At 52.1% G+C, this 19379-nt stretch overlaps 6 protein-coding genes across 6 annotated transcripts; 3 read left to right on the forward strand and 3 right to left on the reverse strand.

The window, feature by feature from the left end:
• Positions 1–647: 647 nt before the first annotated feature.
• Positions 648–2430, reverse strand: K444DRAFT_594643 (MFS general substrate transporter). The gene is made up of 3 exons (XM_024878363.1): positions 2180–2430; positions 2095–2109; positions 648–2012 (listed from the first exon to the last, which is right to left on the reverse strand). The coding sequence occupies exons 1-3, from the start codon at positions 2402–2404 to the stop codon at positions 855–857; spliced, it is 1398 nt and encodes a 465-aa protein (XP_024733141.1). The 5' UTR covers positions 2405–2430; the 3' UTR covers positions 648–854.
• A 2073-nt stretch (positions 2431–4503) lies between these two features.
• Positions 4504–5368, forward strand: K444DRAFT_616044 (PLP-dependent transferase). The gene has a single exon (XM_024880844.1). The coding sequence runs from the start codon at positions 4638–4640 to the stop codon at positions 4965–4967; it is 330 nt and encodes a 109-aa protein (XP_024733142.1). The 5' UTR covers positions 4504–4637; the 3' UTR covers positions 4968–5368.
• K444DRAFT_616046 (PLP-dependent transferase) lies at positions 4998–6445 on the forward strand. The gene is made up of 3 exons (XM_024880845.1): positions 4998–5367; positions 5439–5871; positions 5982–6445. Exons 1-3 carry the CDS (start codon positions 5035–5037, stop codon positions 6266–6268), a joined length of 1053 nt encoding a protein of 350 aa, XP_024733143.1. The 5' UTR covers positions 4998–5034; the 3' UTR covers positions 6269–6445.
• Positions 6446–9081: 2636 nt separating this feature from the next.
• On the reverse strand, positions 9082–10373 carry K444DRAFT_645032 (HAD-like protein; the record flags this gene model as incomplete). Its single annotated transcript, XM_024885041.1, has 3 exons — positions 9082–9654; positions 9789–9962; positions 10371–10373. 3 exons carry the CDS (start codon positions 10371–10373, stop codon positions 9082–9084), a joined length of 750 nt encoding a protein of 249 aa, XP_024733144.1.
• Positions 10374–11195: 822 nt separating this feature from the next.
• K444DRAFT_632665 (dyp-type peroxidase family protein-like protein) lies at positions 11196–13187 on the reverse strand (the record flags this gene model as incomplete). Its single annotated transcript, XM_024883504.1, has 8 exons — positions 11196–11470; positions 11529–11840; positions 11915–12012; positions 12072–12182; positions 12252–12341; positions 12399–12781; positions 12849–13083; positions 13144–13187. 8 exons carry the CDS (start codon positions 13185–13187, stop codon positions 11196–11198), a joined length of 1548 nt encoding a protein of 515 aa, XP_024733145.1.
• Positions 13188–13976: 789 nt separating this feature from the next.
• Positions 13977–16836, forward strand: K444DRAFT_566748 (carbohydrate-binding module family 32). The gene is made up of 2 exons (XM_024877141.1): positions 13977–16436; positions 16499–16836. Exons 1-2 carry the CDS (start codon positions 14324–14326, stop codon positions 16522–16524), a joined length of 2139 nt encoding a protein of 712 aa, XP_024733146.1. The 5' UTR covers positions 13977–14323; the 3' UTR covers positions 16525–16836.
• The last annotated feature ends 2543 nt before the right edge of the window (positions 16837–19379 follow it).

Raw genomic sequence — 19379 nt, forward strand, 5'->3', positions numbered from 1 at the left:
TTTGCTTTATAGCTTCTTTCTCTTTATTAATTATATATAATACCATATATTAATTAGAATATAGGATCTTATTCTGGCCTTTCTATTATACTTTCCCCTTCTCTATCCTCTTCCTCTCTCTCCGCTATGCTTTCTATATAGCATCTTTGCTCCTAATATTATATGTGCATATAGTAGTAGTAGAACTCTCTTCTGGGTTCTCCTTTAGGAATTAGATAGCCTTACAAAGTTTATCCTTCTCTGGTATATCGCACAGAAGCGCATTTATGCGTAGGATACTCAGGCGAGCCATTGCAGTTAAATTGGACAAATTTTGTGGGCTGGTAGTATACAAATTAATTGATTTTTTACTATGGGAGTTGCATACAAATTCCAAATTTACATATTTTGGTACGGGCCATCTCGCTTTGCAGGCCAACTCGCTTTCCCCGACTAAATGGAAGGGCCCCTTTTAGTCGCGACATTAAGTCCGACTATTATTACTTAATTAAAGGAATTTAATATTAAATATAAAAGAACTTTATTTATTCGAGAATTTATTTTACTAGAAAAAATAATAATATTTATTTATTACTTTCTGAGATTTATAGTAATATCAAAATACTGCAAGATTAGGAACCCGAGGCTATAGATAAAAGAGCTCTTTTCCCCCTTATGGCTTTGGCCTCTTTTATTCATAGAACTTTATATACAAAAATCCTTGGCTTAGTATGTCCCTAGTATCCTTCGAGAGGTCTTGGGTTATAGGCAAAGCTGAGGCTCTTGATCTATGCCCTCCGGACGTTAACCAATACCATACCATACCATTTGAATTAAATATTACAATTACATTTTAGCTGCACACATCTATCTGATTACCATGTTCTGAGATCCGCATCATCCTCAACCGGACACGGAAGTAGCCACCAACACGTCAAACACAGCAACAGCATCCCCATGACCACGGGCAGCAACATCTGGATGCCATACGCATTGGCAATCACGCCGACCAGGAAGGGAAACACGCAGCCGCCCGCACTCCCCAGGGCGCACGCAAAGCCGACCGCCGCGACGTGCAGGCTCCTGTCGACCAGCTTGGTCTGCATGATGACGGCCTCGGGGAACAACGGGCCGAGGGAGAAGCCGAGCAGGGGCACGACGAAAGCGGAGGTGACGAGGTCGGACCGGAGGGTGAAGACGAGGTGGGAGAGGATGGTGACGGTCAGGCAGGCGGTGACGACGCCCTTACTGCTGCTGATGAGCGGGATCAGGAAGCCGACGACGATGCGGCCGGAGGTCAGGCCGCCCCAGAAGGCGAAGGTCAACATGCTGCCGGCGAACGGCGTCTGGGCGCGGTGGTCGACGGCGAGGGTCATGATCCAGTCGGCGAGCGAGATCTCGATGCCGGCGTACAGGAAGATGAAGATGCTGATCAGCCAGGTCGAGGGGTTGCCCAGCGCCTGTACCACCGGGCTGCGCCGCTTCTTGTCGGGCAGGCTGTCCTCGAGGATGGGCTGGTCGTGGAAGATCTCCGGCTCTGAGGGGTTTGCGTGGTGGAAGCGGTACTGCTCACCTGTCTTGGAGAAGAAGGCCGCGGCGGAGGAGCAGAGTTCCACGGCGGAGGCGAGCGCCATCAGGTAGTAGAAGCCGTACCACCTCCAGCCCAGCTTGGTGATGACGGCGTTTGCAACGACGGGCGCCAGTGCCGCGCCCAGGCTGTAGGAACTGTGCAGCGAGCCCATGATGCCGCTGCTGTCAGGCATGGACCCGATCCAGGCGTTCCATCCCGCGTCCACGAGCCCGCTTCCCAGGCCCGCCAGGACGAAGACGAGGATGAGGACCTGGTACGGGGGATGCAGCGCGACGGCGAGGAATGCGACAACATGCAGGCCGGGGCCGATGATGGCGATTCCGCGCTGGCCGTAGCGGGTGTGGATGGCGTTGTTGGCGAAGGCGGCGAGGGTATAGCCCACGACGGGGGAGAGCAGGAGGACGGAGATGGTGAGGTAGTTGGCGTGGTAGTATTTGCGAAGCTGTATGTGGATATATCCAGTCAGCGTCTATACTTACACACCGTACAGGATTTGAATTTGCTGCTGGATATACTGTACATACATAATGGATCATAACCTAGAGACGAGATCGAAATAGTCAGCCGAGTTCACGAAATCAGGACAACCAGCGCCCGGAATCTCCTCACCCCGTATGCCCCATCTGTCGCACCCACGATAAAGAAGCCGTAGAACGTCGCTGCAATCCGCCATTTGTTGGCGCCCGCAGACTCATCGTCCGGAGGATCAATCGGCGTCAAACTCAGCGCTTCCCCGTCCGTCGACCAGAGACTCGAGCTTCCGCTTCCGCCTCCGCCGCGCAGGAGGGGCGTGACCTCGGTTGCAGGCATCCCGGACGTTTTGGTTGCGCACATCCTCGCAGCGGGCCGCAGCGCAGCTAAGGTATGGGCGCGTGAAATAAAGCTCTAAGTCTCTCTGGGTATACGACAGCAGGAGTGAATGGGGAAGAACGCGTCTCTTTTCTAAACATCTGCGGAAAGAAGAGGAAAAGAAAAGAGAGAATCCAGAATGCCACGGGCGTGATTTTGGATCTACCGAGAAAAGAGACATGGCGGGAGAGCTATTCTGTCTGAGCACCGTCTCGTTACTCTGGGCCTCTGATGTTGTTTTGGCTCTGGGAACCGCCGTGGGCACACAGCTGTGTCTCGGGCGCTGATGATCTGACACAGACAGATGTGGCCATGATTTTCACCCTCACCGTTCCTGCGCGAGACAGGACGGGCTGCCGTCAACCCTGATTTGGCCCTCTGGGCGGTGGCTAAGGAGGCCAAGAACGACCGCCCGAGACAGAATGAGGAACAAGAACCCTCGATGGCTTTCTCGGGGGCGTTCACAGGGCTTAGTCTTTCCTCTCTTGGGGTATTTTGAAATGCACGTTGATCGTCTCTTGTGGTGGCGTCCGGCTGACTCAGACTTGCCTTTTTTTTTCTTGAATGTCTTTGCATTTGCGTTTGTAGACTCGCGTGCAGATGCCTGAGACGTGAGAGGAACTTGATATCAGCTATTTTCACCGCTAGGGATGGCAAAAATTTAATCAATTAAATTATAATCAATGGTTAAATTATTATTATTTAATCATGGTCAAGTCATTATTAAAAGTATAATTTTATGAGTAATTTATTATTTTTCATGAAATATCAATTACGTGGCATAATATTAAGAATGAAGTTATATTTTTATTCCTCCCCACCCATAGTAATATCTGATGCTAGTATCTCGTCGATAAAGGCACTAAGATCTGACCAGTTCTCCTTAGTTAAAGGAGGCATAGTGATATTGATAGTAATGATATTAGTAGTGTTTTTACTAATGCAAAGAAAGTGTGTATCACATGCACTAGATTCTAGCCCTCTGATTGGCTAGATTCAAAATCTGCTCAAGACCCACTTAATTTAATGTTTAATGGTCAAAAGAGGATTAAATTAAATTATTTCTTCATGGGGTAGCAATTAAATTTAATTGTCCATCCCGAATCACCGCCATCTGTAGAGGTGGTACTATAATTTCCAAAACCACCTCCTTGCAATGGCGTCTTGTAAAACAATCGACAGCTATGAATCCGAATTAGGGATATTTATGTGTGGCCGCTAATGTGGCAATGTCTCACTGGACGAAGGGATACCATGCGTGCGTTCTTGCAGCGGGAAGTCTCGGTCAGAGAGGAGAGAGCGGCATTACAGGATAAAATACATGACATGTGTGTTGCGGAGTTGATGGCTACAGCAGCTAGTTTCTGTTCCAATGCCTCGCGTTTGTTCTCCCAGGTGTGTTCTGACTGCAACAAGTGGTTTACAAGTTGATGCAATCATCGATCAGGGGCGCATTGATTCTTAGACTGCATGGGATAGAATAGTTCCCGCATTTGTCTACGTGCTTTTTCCCCACAACAAACAAAACAGCCACAAAAAACTTCCTAGCGTTCACACACGCACATACACACATATACGTATACGTATACAAGCCATCCTCCAACCCCATTCGACGAGCACAAATCCCAATGACATCACCACACACCTCCGTCTCGCGTAACTTCCCCCGAATTCGAAATCAAACCAACCCAGAAAATCCAAAAGCAATGCAGCCGGCACCGCATCACTACCGCCGAGGTGAGACCTCGTCCAGCGAGTTATTATTTTCAGGTGGTGAGAAGATGTCTAAAAACGCCACAGAGGATCCCAATCTCGTCGAGCACCAGTAGAAGGATAACGTGCGGCAATGTAGCCTGATGCTGTTTCGGTGCTTCTCTGCTGCAAGCAACGAGGTGTGCGTTTCGATATGTCCTTTTCTGTGCCCTTGGACTCGGGGAGGTAGAGACATATCGGAAGTCAAATCTAGTTTACACTAGGCTGCGCGGGCGTGCGTGCTGGAAGCAAGCAGGCAAGCAAGCAAGCACACCGTAGATAGGTTGGCTTGGATTGATTAGCAGAGGCCTGACATTCCAGATGGGTTAAAAGGGGGAGATGCTCCTGCGTATTGTATTATATTGTACTTGTACTTTGTCCTTGTCACAGCTCAGGAGAAATCGACACTACACGTATCTTTTCGTTTTCACTCTATCTATCCCACCATTAAGCTTTTCTTCTCACAATGGGTTCCATCTCCACCAGCGAACCGGCCTTGTTCTATCAGAGCGCCTACACGACCAAGCACCCGACCGTGGTGTCTGCGTCCGGGCTGTACCTGACACTGGAGAATGGCCAGAAGGTCCTCGATGCGACGTCTGGCGCCGCCGTGTCGGGCATCGGTCACGGCAACAAGCGTGTGAAGGAGGCCATCGTGGCGCAGCTGGATAAAGTCGAATATGCACACCCGGGCTATTTCCAAAACACGCCGTCCAATGAGCTCGCGGATTTCCTCGTCCAAACCACACAGGGGAAGCTGTCCAGAGCATGTCTCCTCGGTTCGGGTGAGTCCTGACTTCATTACTCTCCTACCCGATAGAACAAACATTGATGGCTAAACGTCACATACAGGGTCCGAGGCAATGGAAGCGGCCATGAAGCTCGCCCGGCAGTATCATCTCGAGCTCTCCCCCGACTCACCTCGACTCAACTTCATCGCGAGAAAGGGCTCCTGGCACGGCTGCACGCTCGCCGCGCTCTCCCTGGGAGACTTCACACCCAGGAAAGAAATCTTCCGCTCCATACTGCACAACAACGTCACGCACGTCTCGCCGTGCCACCCGTACCGCGACCTGCGCGACGGCGAGACCACCGAGGAGTATGTCGCCCGGCTCGCACAAGAACTGGAAGATGAGTTCCAGAGACTGGGCCCCCACACCGTGTGTGCGTTTGTCGTCGAGCCCATGGTTGGCACGGTAAGTTCTCCAGCTGCTATACATATTTATTGATTGCCTCCTGGGACATCATCACTGACACAGTCTTCCAGGCTCTCGGCTGCGTCGTCGCCCTGCCCGGCTACCTCCAGGCCATGAAAGACGTCTGCCACCGCCACGGCGCGCTCATCATCTTCGACGAAATCATGTGCGGCATGGGCCGTACGGGCTCTGTGCACGCCTGGCAGCACGACGACGTCGTCCCTGACATCCTCGCCGTGGGCAAGGGGCTGGCCGCCGGGTACGGGACTGTCTCGGCACTGCTGCTGCACCAGGGGGTCATCGAGGGAATGCGCGCGGGCACCGCGACGTTTGAGCACGGCCAGACGTACCAGTGCCACCCGCTCGACGCCGTGGCTGCACTGGAGGTGCAGCGAATCATCCAGGAGCAGGGCCTGATCCAGAACGCGCACAAGATGGGCGAGCTGTTCGGGGCGCTACTGAAGAAGAGATTCCTGAGCCACCCTCACGTCGGCGATGTCAGAGGTAAATAAACAAACAACAAGCAACCCTACAGCTCTCCCTTATTCCCCTCCTTACCTTTCTCTCTCGCGTCTCGAAACTTTATCAAAAACTAACTAACTCCCCCCTCCCAGGCCGCGGCCTCTTCTGGTCCATCGAGTTCGTCGCCGACAAAGCGACCAAGACCCCCTTCGACCCTAAGCTCAACATCGCGCGCCGCTTCCGTATGCGCGGCCTTGAGAAGGGCTACGACGTGTGCCTCTTCTCGGCGCAGGGCTGCGCCGGCGGAACGACAGGCGACCACTTCCTCCTCGCGCCGCCGTACACCATTACTAGCGCGGACGCCGAGGAGATCGTGGTCCGCGCCGGGCGCGCAGTGGACAGTGTGTTTGCGGAGCTGCAGATCTTCCCTGCGGCGTAGGCTGCAGGAAATTCTGCTGTGCTGTGCTGTGCGAGGGAGCGGAGTTGATTTTGCGGTGGCTGCAAATGTAAACGCTGGCTCGAGGGAGGCTTGAAAACCAAAAAAACGGGGGGCATCGAAGCAGTTAGGAACCTTAACCTTACGGAATAGTAGTATTTGTTAGCTAGCAGCAACGGGTCTGATTATTTAATTTTACCTCGTTCAAAATATTTACTTTCTTACCCGAGCCCCGCTAGAAGGGTTCACCAGCCAACCGCTCAACCGCCCAAAACGTATTTTTACTATAACCACACCACAACCACATCCCAAAATGAAGAAAATAAGTTAATATTCGTGATCTACTACCTCGCGTTAGTCATTTCACAGATTTTCTGAATTTTCTAAACCCTTTCAAAAATTTCAAAAATTTTGCTTGGGTAACTAAGTGATTTGGGCAGTTGGCTGGCGATCCCTTCCTTCTCCTCACTGGACAAGAAGTTTGAAAGCACTGCCGAGGTAGATGAAGTACACAGGCAAAAATGGTTCAAATATCAAGTGTATGAGAAAAAATGGAACGATTGGAGAGAAGAATATCTCAGTAGCTCCCTCCCTATCTGAACTAGGCAAGGACATGAGAGCGAAGCCAAATAACGATTTCTTCTTATCTGAAGTCACAAAAAAATATAGGGACGAAATAAGTAGTATTACTACTAAGATTAGATCAGAACTAATGCTAATCCGCCAGATATCAGAGATAAAGGGAGGCAGAATAAGTAATTATCCCATGCGAAAGCAGAATAACTAGCTTAAAGCTATTCCAGTTCTCAAGAGTCCAGACTAAAAGAAAAAAGACCAGAGCGAAACTAATACCACTATATTAAGATATCAGATAATAACTTGTTATTATCTAAACAGAGCAAAAAGATCGGAACAAAGCTAGCGTACTTCTCGCAATAGATAGGAGCGAAGCTAATACTGGTCTGCTAGATATTAGATAAAAGAAAGTGGTCCTTACAGAGTTACAGGCGGCTTCGAGCCGATCTGAGGCGATACCGTCTAGGTATCTGATAACGGTAGTAGAGGTAGCAAACTCAATGATATGGACAAAGAGGTTATTCAGATAATAGAGGTCTAGTAGTGACTTGGGTGGATTTCCAAGGCCGTGGCGTGCGATATAGGCGACCGTGGACATATCCATGTCGTGGGTAATCGATCTGACTGTCTCTTCTGCATGCGAGGTGATTTCGGCGATGTGTGATAGTACTGGACCGGCGATGTCCATGGCGATAGGAGCGGGAGTGGGAGTAGAAGAGGGAGCGGCGACGGGAGGTGGTATTGCTCCGCCTTGGGCGGGCACTTGTTGTGGTGGAGGAAGAGGTGATGATGACGCGGTCTCTTCAGACTCGGCCATAGCAGAGCTGAAGTCGCTGTCCTCGGAGTTGTGGGACAATGGAGATCTGCCCAGGGGACGTGCGTGCGTTCGTGCATTTGTCTGTTCCGGCCCCCGGGCGATCGTCCCGTATGCAGAACATTTCGCTCTTTGTACTAGTCTAGTCTACCCGAGCCCCGCTACTCACTGGCGCCAGATCTGCCGGGGGGACGTGCGTGCGTTCGTGCATTTGTCTGTTCCGGCCCACGGGCGATCGTCCCGTATGCAGAACATTTCGCTCCGAACCGGGTTCGTGCTAGTCTAGTCGACTCGAGCGACGCTACTCACTGGCGCCAGATCTGCCGAGGGGACGTGCATGCGTTCGTGCATTTGTCTGTTCCGGCTCGCGGGCGATCGTACTCTACCGTATGCAGAACATTTCGCTCCGGGCCGGGTTCGTGCTAGTCTAGTCTACTCGAGCGACGCTAGCTGGCTAGGCTGTATGCGTGCGGAGGTGGAATTGGGTTGAGGTGATGACACAATACACTAAGGTAGCTAATTGAGAATACGATATTATCTTATCGACGACATACTATCCTTTCGTCCGGTGAGACATGTCCAGCGCCAGGCATCAAAGCTAAGCGGTACGTACCTGCCTGATGATTTTAGCTGTAATGCCTGGCGCTGGACATGTCTCACCGGACGAAGGGATACACAGCCCATGTCTTGCTTTCTACGGTATACATTCATTCATTCATCGTCCTGCTCCCTAAAATGTGGCGTCGTGGTTTGATTCACGGGCGGTGTGGTTGAGGTGATTGAGTTCACCGCTCCTACATTTCAGGCGAGCCTGAGACGCCGCGCGTGAATGTGGTTTTGTGGTGACCTGACATTCCATGCCAGTTGCTTGTTGCGGTGCTGATCAACGACGGATCGGGCGGACTCGGGGGGATGTGTGTTGCTGGTTACTGGTTGTGGTAAGTGTTGAGTCGATATTGAGTTCGTTGATAGTTGATGTTGCGGTTATTGTTGAGTCAGATTGAGTTTATCCCTTCGTCCGGTGAGACATTACTAGCGTGGGCAGGGGGCTCTGGCTTGGCTGGCGGGACATAAAATTATATGGCTTCAGGAATTTTATTGGGTGCCACAGCTGTGGCTGATACGCTAGTAATGTCTCAGCGGACGAGGGATAGTTAATGTTGCAGTCGGTATTGAGTTCGTATTGAGTTTGTATTGAGTTCGTATTGAGTTTGTATTGAGTTCGTATTGAGTTCGTATTGAGTTCGTATTGAGTTCGTATTGGAATCGGTGTCGAGTTAGTAATACGAGCCTCAGACCGTGTATACACATGAACTGTCTTTCGATTTCAGAATGATTCCTATTAACCACTGCGCTCGTTCCCACCAAGTAAACAAAAACACCATCGTCACTCACTCACATCCCCGCAAACTCTCTGTCTCTTAATCTACGCCTCTTCAACCATCCTCTGAATCCCCTCCAAACACCCCGCAAACTCCCTCCAATGCTCCATCACCACCGCACACCCGGCCTCCACAAGCACCCTCCCCATCTCCTCCCTCTCCTCCCCCTCCCCATAACACCCCGTATACCCAACCACCAGAATCCCCGCCCCCCGCGCCGCCAGCACCCCAGACCTACTATCCTCCACCGCAACACACTCCCGCGGCACCCGCCCCAGCGCCCGCACCGCATGCCGATAGATCGCAGGATCCGGCTTCGACACGGGCATTTCCAGCGAGCACGACGCGCTGAACACCTCGTCGCTATCAAAAAACCCGCTCTGGCCCGTCTTCTCCAGCGACACCCGCACGCGGCGCAGCGCAGACCCCGAGACGACCGCGAGGTGGAATCTCCGGGCCCGCACCAGCTCCGCCAGCACGTCGTTCGCGCCGTCGCAGGGGGTGAGCTTCTGCGCCAGCTTGGCGATCACAAGGTCGTCTTCCATGCTGGCGTAGTGCTGCAGCGCGGCGGCGGAGAGGGGGGTTTTAAAGTCGTATTTCGCGGCGAGGGATTTCATCTGCGCGCGTTAGTCATATTATATTAGCGATTTGTTCTTGTTTGTTTTTGTTTGCTTTTCTGCGGATTGATTCACTCTGCTGCTGCTGCTGCTGCTGCTATCATCGTCCGCTTGCTTGTTTGCTTGCTACGTACCATATCCTGGAAACTCTGCCCCACGAACTCGGCCTGGAGCTGCGGGCCGGTGAAGTGCTGGGAGACGTTCTGGCGGGCGAGGATCTCGTTTGTGAGGTCTGCGCAGGCTTCGAAGGCGAGCGTCTCGGAGAGCACGAGCGTGTTGTCGCAGTCGAAGAGGATGGTGGTGATTTGCTTCGGGTTTTGGTCAGTACCTTATCGTATAATATACAGAACAAAGGGATGAGACGGGGGAGAAGAAACAGGACTGCGTACCTTCGTCATATCTGGATCCTAGGGGATTTCAAACAAAGAGTTCTCTTCTTATATGATAGCGAGTTTGGAAAAGATTTTGACGTCTAACGTTCACAGTTAACTCATTCCCCAGCGCCCGTGAAAAAGATCCAGTAAGTATTTAACCCATTCCCAACACACCCAAAAAAGAATCCCACCGCACAGCTGCAGCTGCAGCCAACATTTCTCGCCACTAATGCGGGACGAAATTTATTTACTTCGATTCATGCATGGATGCATGCATGCACTTCAAGCCACCGGCTCGTGCATAATTTGGTATCTTATTCAAATCCACATGCCTGTGATCACCATACCAGACCTCGCACTCGTATCAACAACACCAGTGAACTCACTCCGCGCTGGCCCACTAAGTATATCAAACAAGACAACAATCCCCCAGACCGCCCAGCTTCAGACCGCGATCAACCCGCAATCGAACTGGCGGTCAAGCGGATATCCCGTCCGTCTCAGGTTTCTCCATTGCGCATATGCGGGTTTGATCTAGTCAGTCCGTGTTCCTGAGTCGTGTGGTGATTTGTCTGTCTGTTACTCCCCCTTGAACATACCCGCGAGAATCATGAATAGCGTGCGAAATACGGCTGGTGTATTTATTTACTCGGAGATTGGTTTTACTTAAATGAGTTGAAGTTTTTATGTGTTTGGTGAGCAGGGTTTTGATTTAGGGACGGTAGGCAGGTAGGCAGAAGATTCTATTATATTGTGTTGGATTGTAGTGCGAGATGATGTTTTGCGATGCGATATGATATGATGTGATGCTGGAGATTAAGATCTTTCTCCCAGGCGCAGATCGAGGTTAATAAGATCGATATAACGAAGACGATCAATATCGGGCTGTTCTCGAGGGAAACTGATAGTTTTGAAAGATGTGGTACTTTTGCATTGCATAGGCGAGAGTAAAGGGATCGAAGTCTGGGATCGTAGAGAGGGGAAAGAAGATATGGGGAGAGAATACGGATGAGATACCGATGCGCAGGAGTTTTGGGATAGATACGAGTAAGTCACCAGGAAAACCTCTCTCTCTCTCTTTCAAAATATATATATTCGTCTACCAAACAGACACCCCACCCCACCCCACCCCACCCCTCTTACAGCGCACCCCACCCTCCGCCGCGTTTAGGTCCGTCCCTGCAATTCAGGGTAATCATGAGGATCCGTGAGGTAATCTTGCAACGCCTCGATGGAAGGCGAGAAGAAATACTCGCCGCCGCGATGGATGACCCAGTTCTCGAGCTCGATGCGCGCCTCGCTGGGCTCGTTCCCGTCCGGCAGCCCGAGGGTGCGCGGAGGGTGGTGGGCGAGGCGCTGGCCCACGATGGCGTCGAGGCCCGGGCCGTGCTCGCCGACGTACTTGGTCTTCTTGTCGGGGAAGTGGTTGTTGCTGGCCCAGCCTGGAGATCATTAGGAGATGCGTTCACGGTGTGGGATTTGAGAGAGGGGGGTTCTTACGGGTGGTCAAGAAAGTGTAGCCGTTGCGGATGTCGCTCTGGTAGCACACGAAGATGAGCCCGCGCTCGTGCTGGTCGCTGGATTTGCGCGCGGCCTGCTCCTCGGGCGTCACCTCGCTGCCGTACGAGATGCCGCGGCGGATGATGACGGCGTGGTCGTGTTCGAGATCCCCGCGGGGCCGCATCTTGCGGATGTGCGCCCCGAACGGGCACTTATCGTGCTTGTTGGTTGGGTGGAAGTCGAAGTTGTTCGACCCGTGGTACTCGCATTCGCCTTCCTTGTCGTCGTGCGGGCTCATGTCAACGGGGGTTCCTGGCGGTGGGGTTTGTTAATAAGTAAAGATACAGGAAGACAGGCATGCAACGAAGGGGTGGTTGGAAACATACCGTTCTTCCATCGGCCCATGAGATATGCGGCCAGCTTCTCCTTCGGGTCCTTGGAGCTTGCGGCGAACGGCGTTTTGTGGGTATTGTCTTCTAGGAATCTGATGAGGGTCTATATAAGCATATCCCGCTCAGAATACGCAGGAAAGGGAAATCTTACTTGTCGAACTCAGGAACGAGTTGCTGCAGATCGCGGATAACCATAAAACTGCCATCAGTTGCCCAGTCCGGTTGACCCATCTCGTCGCCCTCGTGTCCGGAAAATATCATTCTAAAACCCAGGAGAAGAACCAGTAAGCCTATAATTCATATATCAAAGGATTTCAGAAGTATTCCTTACCCTGGCTTGACAGCTCTTGGTTCCTTATCCTTGGGCAAGTCATCCAGTCCCTCAATCTTCGGCTGACTGATGCCATCCTTGAATCCAAAGCTGAAGAGAGGGGTTAAACCGTAACAACCGCAATTATAAGCAGCGAGAAGTGCTCACTGTTCTTTTCCCCCAGGGCGCGTAGAACCCTCTCGAATCAGCGGGAACTCAACGACTGGATCGTTACTCAGAACATAAGTGTCCTCATCGATATCAGACTCTTTCAGGAAGTGTTCCTTCACCCGGTTGACCTTCTCGACCATATCCTGCTCGATGTTCGACGTCACCAGGATCACCCCGTCGATCAGGCGCTCTTTATTCTCGCCGTAGGGCTTGTATTCCTCGCGCAAGTCCCGCGGGTCATCCCAGCCCTCGTCCACGAGATCCGTGTACATCCCGATTGAGAACAACCCTCCGCGCAGCTGGCGCTTTCTGAAGATTGCAGACATCTGCTTGTCCTTCTTGACAGTGCGTTCGTCAGAAAAAGAGACGAACTTGCCCAACTATCGGTTGGGTATTAGCATCTGTTCGGTATATTTGCAATGGCTATCAATCGGGGTTACGACTTACCGCTGCCAGCCCGGTCGAAGAAAAGGAGATATTGACTCCCGTCTTGGGCAGCAGGTTGCTAGGCATGAGATCCTTGGGGTACAACTGTTTTTCCCTCCGCTTCGCATCCTTCCACGCCGCAGCGGTCTCCGCCGTGGTGATCTCGGGCACGAAAGCCTTGAGCTGCACCTTGAATTGCTCGGGCTTCCTGATGCGGAAAAACAGGAAGGTTTGGAACCGCTTGGGCAGACCGGGCCTGGTGATGCACGTTAGCAAATATGAGAGCTACTCGCATGGTTCACTGGAAGGGGATCACCAGATGTCGCCCTGGATATTCGCCTTCCGGATCAACGAAGTCATGGCGATATTGGGAAGTCGAATCCTGAAAGATTGCAATTTCTAGTACAATGGGAGACCGCTCGAGATCACGCTCAAACGTATGAATGTGCCTTGCCCTTTCTGAGCTGGGACAGTGCACAGTCTTAATAATGTCTACGCCCGCTGTCCTGTATGTTTTTCTACGGGCGCGAGCTCGAGTGGGGGGAAAATGGAAGCAGCTCTGTGAGACCTGCGAGTATTGTGATGGCGCCCCTCACACGCATGAATCCGCTGAAACCAGATATCTCAACTCACGATGAGATGTAGATCCGTCCGAAGAAGGTAATGCAAACAAATTGCCGGCAATTGGCCGGCAATCACTACCCAATGAACCCTCTCATGTTTCATTGTCGATATACACTCCCTCCCTTACGTAGGGTCTGAGAATTTTGGAGCAATTAGCCGACCTCAGCTGTATCCTGGTGATCCGGCCCGCACCACCTGCACCGGACAAGTGCTCGGGGAATCCGCTCCGGGCCTCCCTATTCGTCCTGAGTCGGGGCGGACGCTATGAATGATCGCCAGCCGAGTCGCGCGCGGGGGGGGGAGAGGAGGCCATCTCCGGGCGCCTAGATGGAAAAACAAGACAAAACAACTACAGTGAAACCTCGATATAAGGATACTGAAATTGTCCCCAAAACCCAAGGATATACCGAGGTATCCTTATAACGAGGGGTGGCACACAGCAAAATTAATCCCTGCGGGGCCAGCAGATGTATCCTTATATTGAGTATCCTTGCAGCGAGTTTTCACTGTATACTAAAGGGCCTTGCAATAATTGATGCGATACATGATCGACATTCAGCAGCTCTGATGGAACGTGGCGTCAGGTAACGCAGCGCAATGGAGCATGCCACAAAGGCAAGCTCCGAGTCTTGCTGCAGGGCATCCTCTTGCTGTCGTCGCGGAGATGTGATGATATGGATCATAACATGTACACCGGTATGAGGTCCGCAGGGACCTTTCTGCTGTTAAGCATTAAGTAGCCGTGAGACGTGAAGACGAGTCTCTCTACCTCTACTCGCGCGTCCCTCTTCGACTCGCTGCTCTATATAGCTTTTCACTCCCCTCGTTTACCTCTTGCTTCGAAGAAGAAAGAAAGAAACCCACCCACCCAAATGAAGCCTCCCTACGCTCAACTGCTCCTCGGAGTCGCCACGGGCGCTGTGGTTGCCAATGCTACCGGTCACTATCTGCAGCAGGCCATGAACGGCGAGCGTGTCTCTGGCTATGCCTATCACGATGTTCCTACGTGGGAACCGTCTTTCAGCAATGAATCCCCGCCCCTGAACGGCCACCGCGTCCCCCGCGAGAACTGGAGTCTGTCGTGCAGCAGCAGCCAGCGCGGATACGAATGCAACAAGGTCATCGACGGCAAGAACACCACGGACTGGCGCAGCGACACCGGGCAAGAGGAGCACAGCATCACGATCGACCTGAAAATCCCACACTCGATGAACGCCATCGTCATCCTGCCGCCCATCAACACCGGGCTCGACGGCCTGATCACCCACCACGAGGTCCACGTCAGCGACGACGGGAAGAAATGGAGAGGCCCCATCGCATACGGCATGTGGCCCGAGTCGACCCGGCAGCGCATGTCCATCTTCGACCCGGTCCCGGCCCGGTACCTCAAGCTCACCACCCGGGGCGCAGACGAGCCGCGCAAGTCGTGGGTCGGCATCTCCGAGCTCAATATCTACGCAACCACGTACACGATCCCGCAGGACCCGGCCCGCGGCGCCTGGGGCCCCACGGTCGACTTCCCCGTGATCCCCGTGGCCGGTGCCCAGGAACCGTCCGGCCGCGTTGTGGTCTGGTCGTCGTGGGCTTCGGATCAGTTCCACTCCACGCCGGGTGGGCAGACGGCCATGTCGCAGTGGAATCCCCTTACAAGGGAGATTTCCCAGCGTGTTGTGACCAATACGCACCACGACATGTTTTGTCCAGGGATTGCCATTGACGGTACGGGCATGTTGATTGTAACGGGGGGCAACGATGCTACGGTGACCAGTCTCTATGATTCTGAGGAAGATCAGTGGTTCGAAGGCCCTGCGATGCATCTTCGACGCGGATACCAGTCGACAACCACCCTCTCCGACGGACGTGTGTTCGTGATCGGTGGCTCGTGGGCTGGGGGCTCGAACATACCCAAGGATGGCGAAGTGTACGATCCCGCTGCCAGAAACTGGACCATGCTGCCCGGCGCCAAAGTGAAGCCCATGTTGACGGACGATATGGAGGGCGCGTGGCGAGCTGATAACCACGGCTGGCTGTTTGGATGGAAGAACCTGTCCATCTTCCAGGCCGGCCCCAGTGTGGCCATGAACTGGTACTACGCCGCAGGATCCGGCGATGTCAAGAAGGGCGGGAAGCGCATGGACGACGACGACTCGATGTCCGGCAACGCCGTCATGTTCGATGCCGTCAAGGGCAAGATCCTAACCGTCGGCGGGTCCCCCGACTACGAGAGCTCCTGGGCTACGGCCAACGCCCATATCATCACGCTGGGCGAGCCAGGCGAGATAGCCAAGGTCGAACTCGCAGGGAAGAACGGGACGATGCACTCGGAGCGCGTCTTCCACACCTCCACCGTGCTGCCGGACGGAAAGGTCTTCATCGTGGGCGGCCAGACCTTCGGCATCGCCTTCAACGAGGAGCACGTGCAGTTTGTCCCCGAGCTCTACGACCCGGTCACCAACACCTTCACGCAGCTGCAGCAGAGCAATTTCGCCCGCGTCTACCACCACCTCTCCATCCTCCTCCCCGACGCTCGCGTCCTGACCGCCGGCGGCGGCCTCTGCGGCAACTGCTCCGCCAACCACTACGACGGCCAGATCTTCACTCCGCCCTACCTCCTGACCGCGCGCGGCGAGCCCCGCCCGCGCCCGCGCTTCGCCAAGAACCCGCCCAGGAGCGCACGCGTGGGCGGCACCATCGCCTTCGCGACCGCGGCCAAGATCGCCTCCGCCTCGCTCGTCCGCCTCTGCAGCACCTCGCACACCGTCAACACCGACCAGCGCCGCGTCCCGCTTACCCTGTCCCGCCTGTGGTTCACCAACTCCTACACCGCGCGCCTACCCACCGACCCGGGCATCCTGATCCCCGGCCCGTGGATGCTCTTCGTCATGGACCGGGACGGCGTGCCCTCCTTCGCGCAGACCATTATGGTTACGGTGGACACCAAGAAATCTGCCGGCCTGCTCGACGAGGAAGAGGACGAGGAAGAGTGTAAGTCCTGCCCATTATCTATCTATCGAAGTATTCTACGCGAATGATGCTGATTGTGCTAGTCTCGACGATGGAATTAGTTAAGTGAGTAATGGGAATTGAATGCGAAGGAGCAGGTTTGGAATGAGGTGTTGGGGAATCTAAGATATGGGACATGCTGTTTTTATAATAGCATATCTTAACTGTTAGAAATGAACTGCGTGAACAGTAATTACCGTTATTTTTCAATGGTTGAATAGGCCAAGCAATGGCAGAAGATCTTATTTTATTACGGCCTAAGATCTAAATCTTATTGTATTTTCGACTGGCTGAAGCGTATCGTCCCATCGGAGAGATTGCACTTCTTCGACGTCAAAGATGGCTGGGAGCCATTATGTAAGATCCTCGATGTTCCCATCCCGAATGAGTCATTTCCTAGGATCAACGAAAAAGCTGCGATGAAAGAGCTAAATGAGGTGATGATGGGAATGGTGCACGCTCGCTGGGGAATGATCCTTGGTGGGACCGCTGTTGCTGTTGCTAGTCCGGTGATGGCGAGAAGGCTGTTCTAAAGAGACAATGATAGAGATAGAGAGATACTGCTCTGTGGGGGGCGTCAGTTGTTGACAGTTGTTGCTTGTATATACTGAAAAGGCGTGGAGCCTTGGTGCACCGGAGCGGCTCACAATCTTGTCCGTGGACAACTTTGCTAAGGACCACTACTACCTTTATCAAGGTGCCTGTTCTAATTGAAGAGACTATTCTAAGTTCACTTATTTCTCTGTGGTTCTCGATGTGTCGCGTTTTGCTGCCCTCCACGGCATATATCGTTTCACATGCTGATTTCCAGTCGACGAGCACGGTATAGCACATATTCCTGAAAATCGAGTATATAGCAGTAACATTAGGCACTCGAAGTGTAAATTGTATCATTGCATCATTCTTATTAACTGATTTCTCGAAAATCATAATCCGTGGTCTATGGTTTGAAAGTGACGGCTGCCAGCTCTTCTATCACGTGATACTAGCACATCAAGGAGCACTGTCGGCCATGATGCTCTTGTTGCATCATTTTTGCTTCAAGTAAAGGGTAGAATATTGATCACAAGGTCATGAAGCCTTGATTTGAATCATAATATGAGTCATACGGTCCTCATTTTCCCGAGATCCATTGAAGTGTTAACATGGTGACGTGGATAGGGGTAATGGAAAGGGGGACCATATTTTCGACAGCAGACTTTTGCCTTGCATACCTGAAGCAGGACTATGTAATTCAGCACCTTATTTGTTAGCTTTTGAGCAAAACTTAACATAGAAGCATCTGCCGTTAGCCTTTTCTCTTTCTGATGGAAGAAACTTTGCTTCCCCTCGTCCTCCTCGCTCTGTGCCAGCCTTGTCATTAAGCTTAATCTTAAGGTACCCTTGCTTATGACGCAAATCAGGTGATTTTTCGACAGCAAGGCATGCGCTGCGGTTCAACGGTAAGCGAGACTGGCCCCCTAGCTCAAGCTTAAAAGAAGCCCTTCCCTCTCTCCTTCGGCAACTTCCTTCTTCCTTCCTACACAACCTTTTCTTCCATGTCCACCACATTGGGTCTTTATCACACCACCAGCGCTTTACTTCAACATCAACTCAAGGTCTCAAGAGCCTTTAAGTACATCCTGAGCATCAATCAAGGTAAGCGATCATCCAGCTAAGACTCGAATTCCTTCTTCTGCGCGTTTTTCTTGCCTCATCACTGGTGCCAAGGGCATCGCGACTTGCATTCAACCTCATCTATTTACATCTGACCTCATATTCCCTTCTTTGCTTTGCAACTTCAACTTCAACCGCAACCCCCAAACCACCAGATTCCAAACATGTTTTTCGCGCGGTTTGGGCAGCAAACTTGCGAATTCCAGATATCTCGACAGTTTCGAGTCCTCAGACGCGTTTCTACGCAAAACCTTTACAGTGCGAAACCTGTGATGTCAGATTTATGGCCTGATTTCATTCACTTCTGAAAAGTCTCAAAAGTGAGGTGGTTTTGGAATTGAGTCACGTGCCCCGCGTCATCAAAACAGTCCCCTTCCTTTTCCTGACTTGACACTTACCGCGTCATTTTCCATCAACACACAACTTTTCTTCAACTTTTGGCTAACTCTTTTGCTCAGACAGAAGATGTCTCAGAGCACAAGTCCATTTCATTCCTCAACTTCGAACTTCTTTCAACGTTCATGTACGTTCTCCAAACCACGATTGAAGAAGTCTTCTGGTCCGAGTGAAGTGCTGCTGCGGGGGTTCGGGATGGCGCTGGATGGGGTTGGCACGATCCGATTGTGGACGGTCAACTCTGCGGAACTTGGCACGATCCGATTGTGGACGGTCGAGTTCTGAAAGCACGGCACGATCCGATTGTGGACGGTCGTAAAACCATTCTGGGCTCTCGCGTGTGGTGCGGAGCTTTGGCTGGCATTCTTTTTTGATCATGGATGAGAGTTCAAAGCTCTTCAACTTCTTAACCGACATGCAAACACTGTTCTTCCTCACGGAATGGCGAGACGGGTGTCCTTCTGTGAGTCTTTCTCCAAGCTCCCCTCAAAATCGGTTGCTGACAATCCCAGATCACCACTGCCCCTCCTCTCCCAGATCAATATCTCCTCTCTTAAAGTGACATCACCTGTCTCCCAACAAATTCTGAAGCTTGACTATAACGAAATTGCAAACTCCGGTGAGTCATTCTCAAACCTTCACCTCAACCAGTTTCCTGACGTTACCAGATATCACGCTCGCTCTCTTTTCTCCTCCAACTTCAACAGTCTCCGATTCTCGATAACATCAGCATCCTGTACTTTTGTCAGTCCCGAGTTGAACCTTGCCCAAATCATCCTCATTACCAAACCTCCACGCAAGTCAACCAACCTCCACGCAAGCCAATCAACCTCCACGCAAGCCAATCAACCTCCATCTTCATCTCACACAACC

This window comes from Hyaloscypha bicolor (genome assembly GCF_002865645.1).
Source record: "Hyaloscypha bicolor E unplaced genomic scaffold K444scaffold_118, whole genome shotgun sequence".
NCBI classification, from domain to species: Eukaryota; Fungi; Ascomycota; class Leotiomycetes; order Helotiales; family Hyaloscyphaceae; genus Hyaloscypha; species Hyaloscypha bicolor.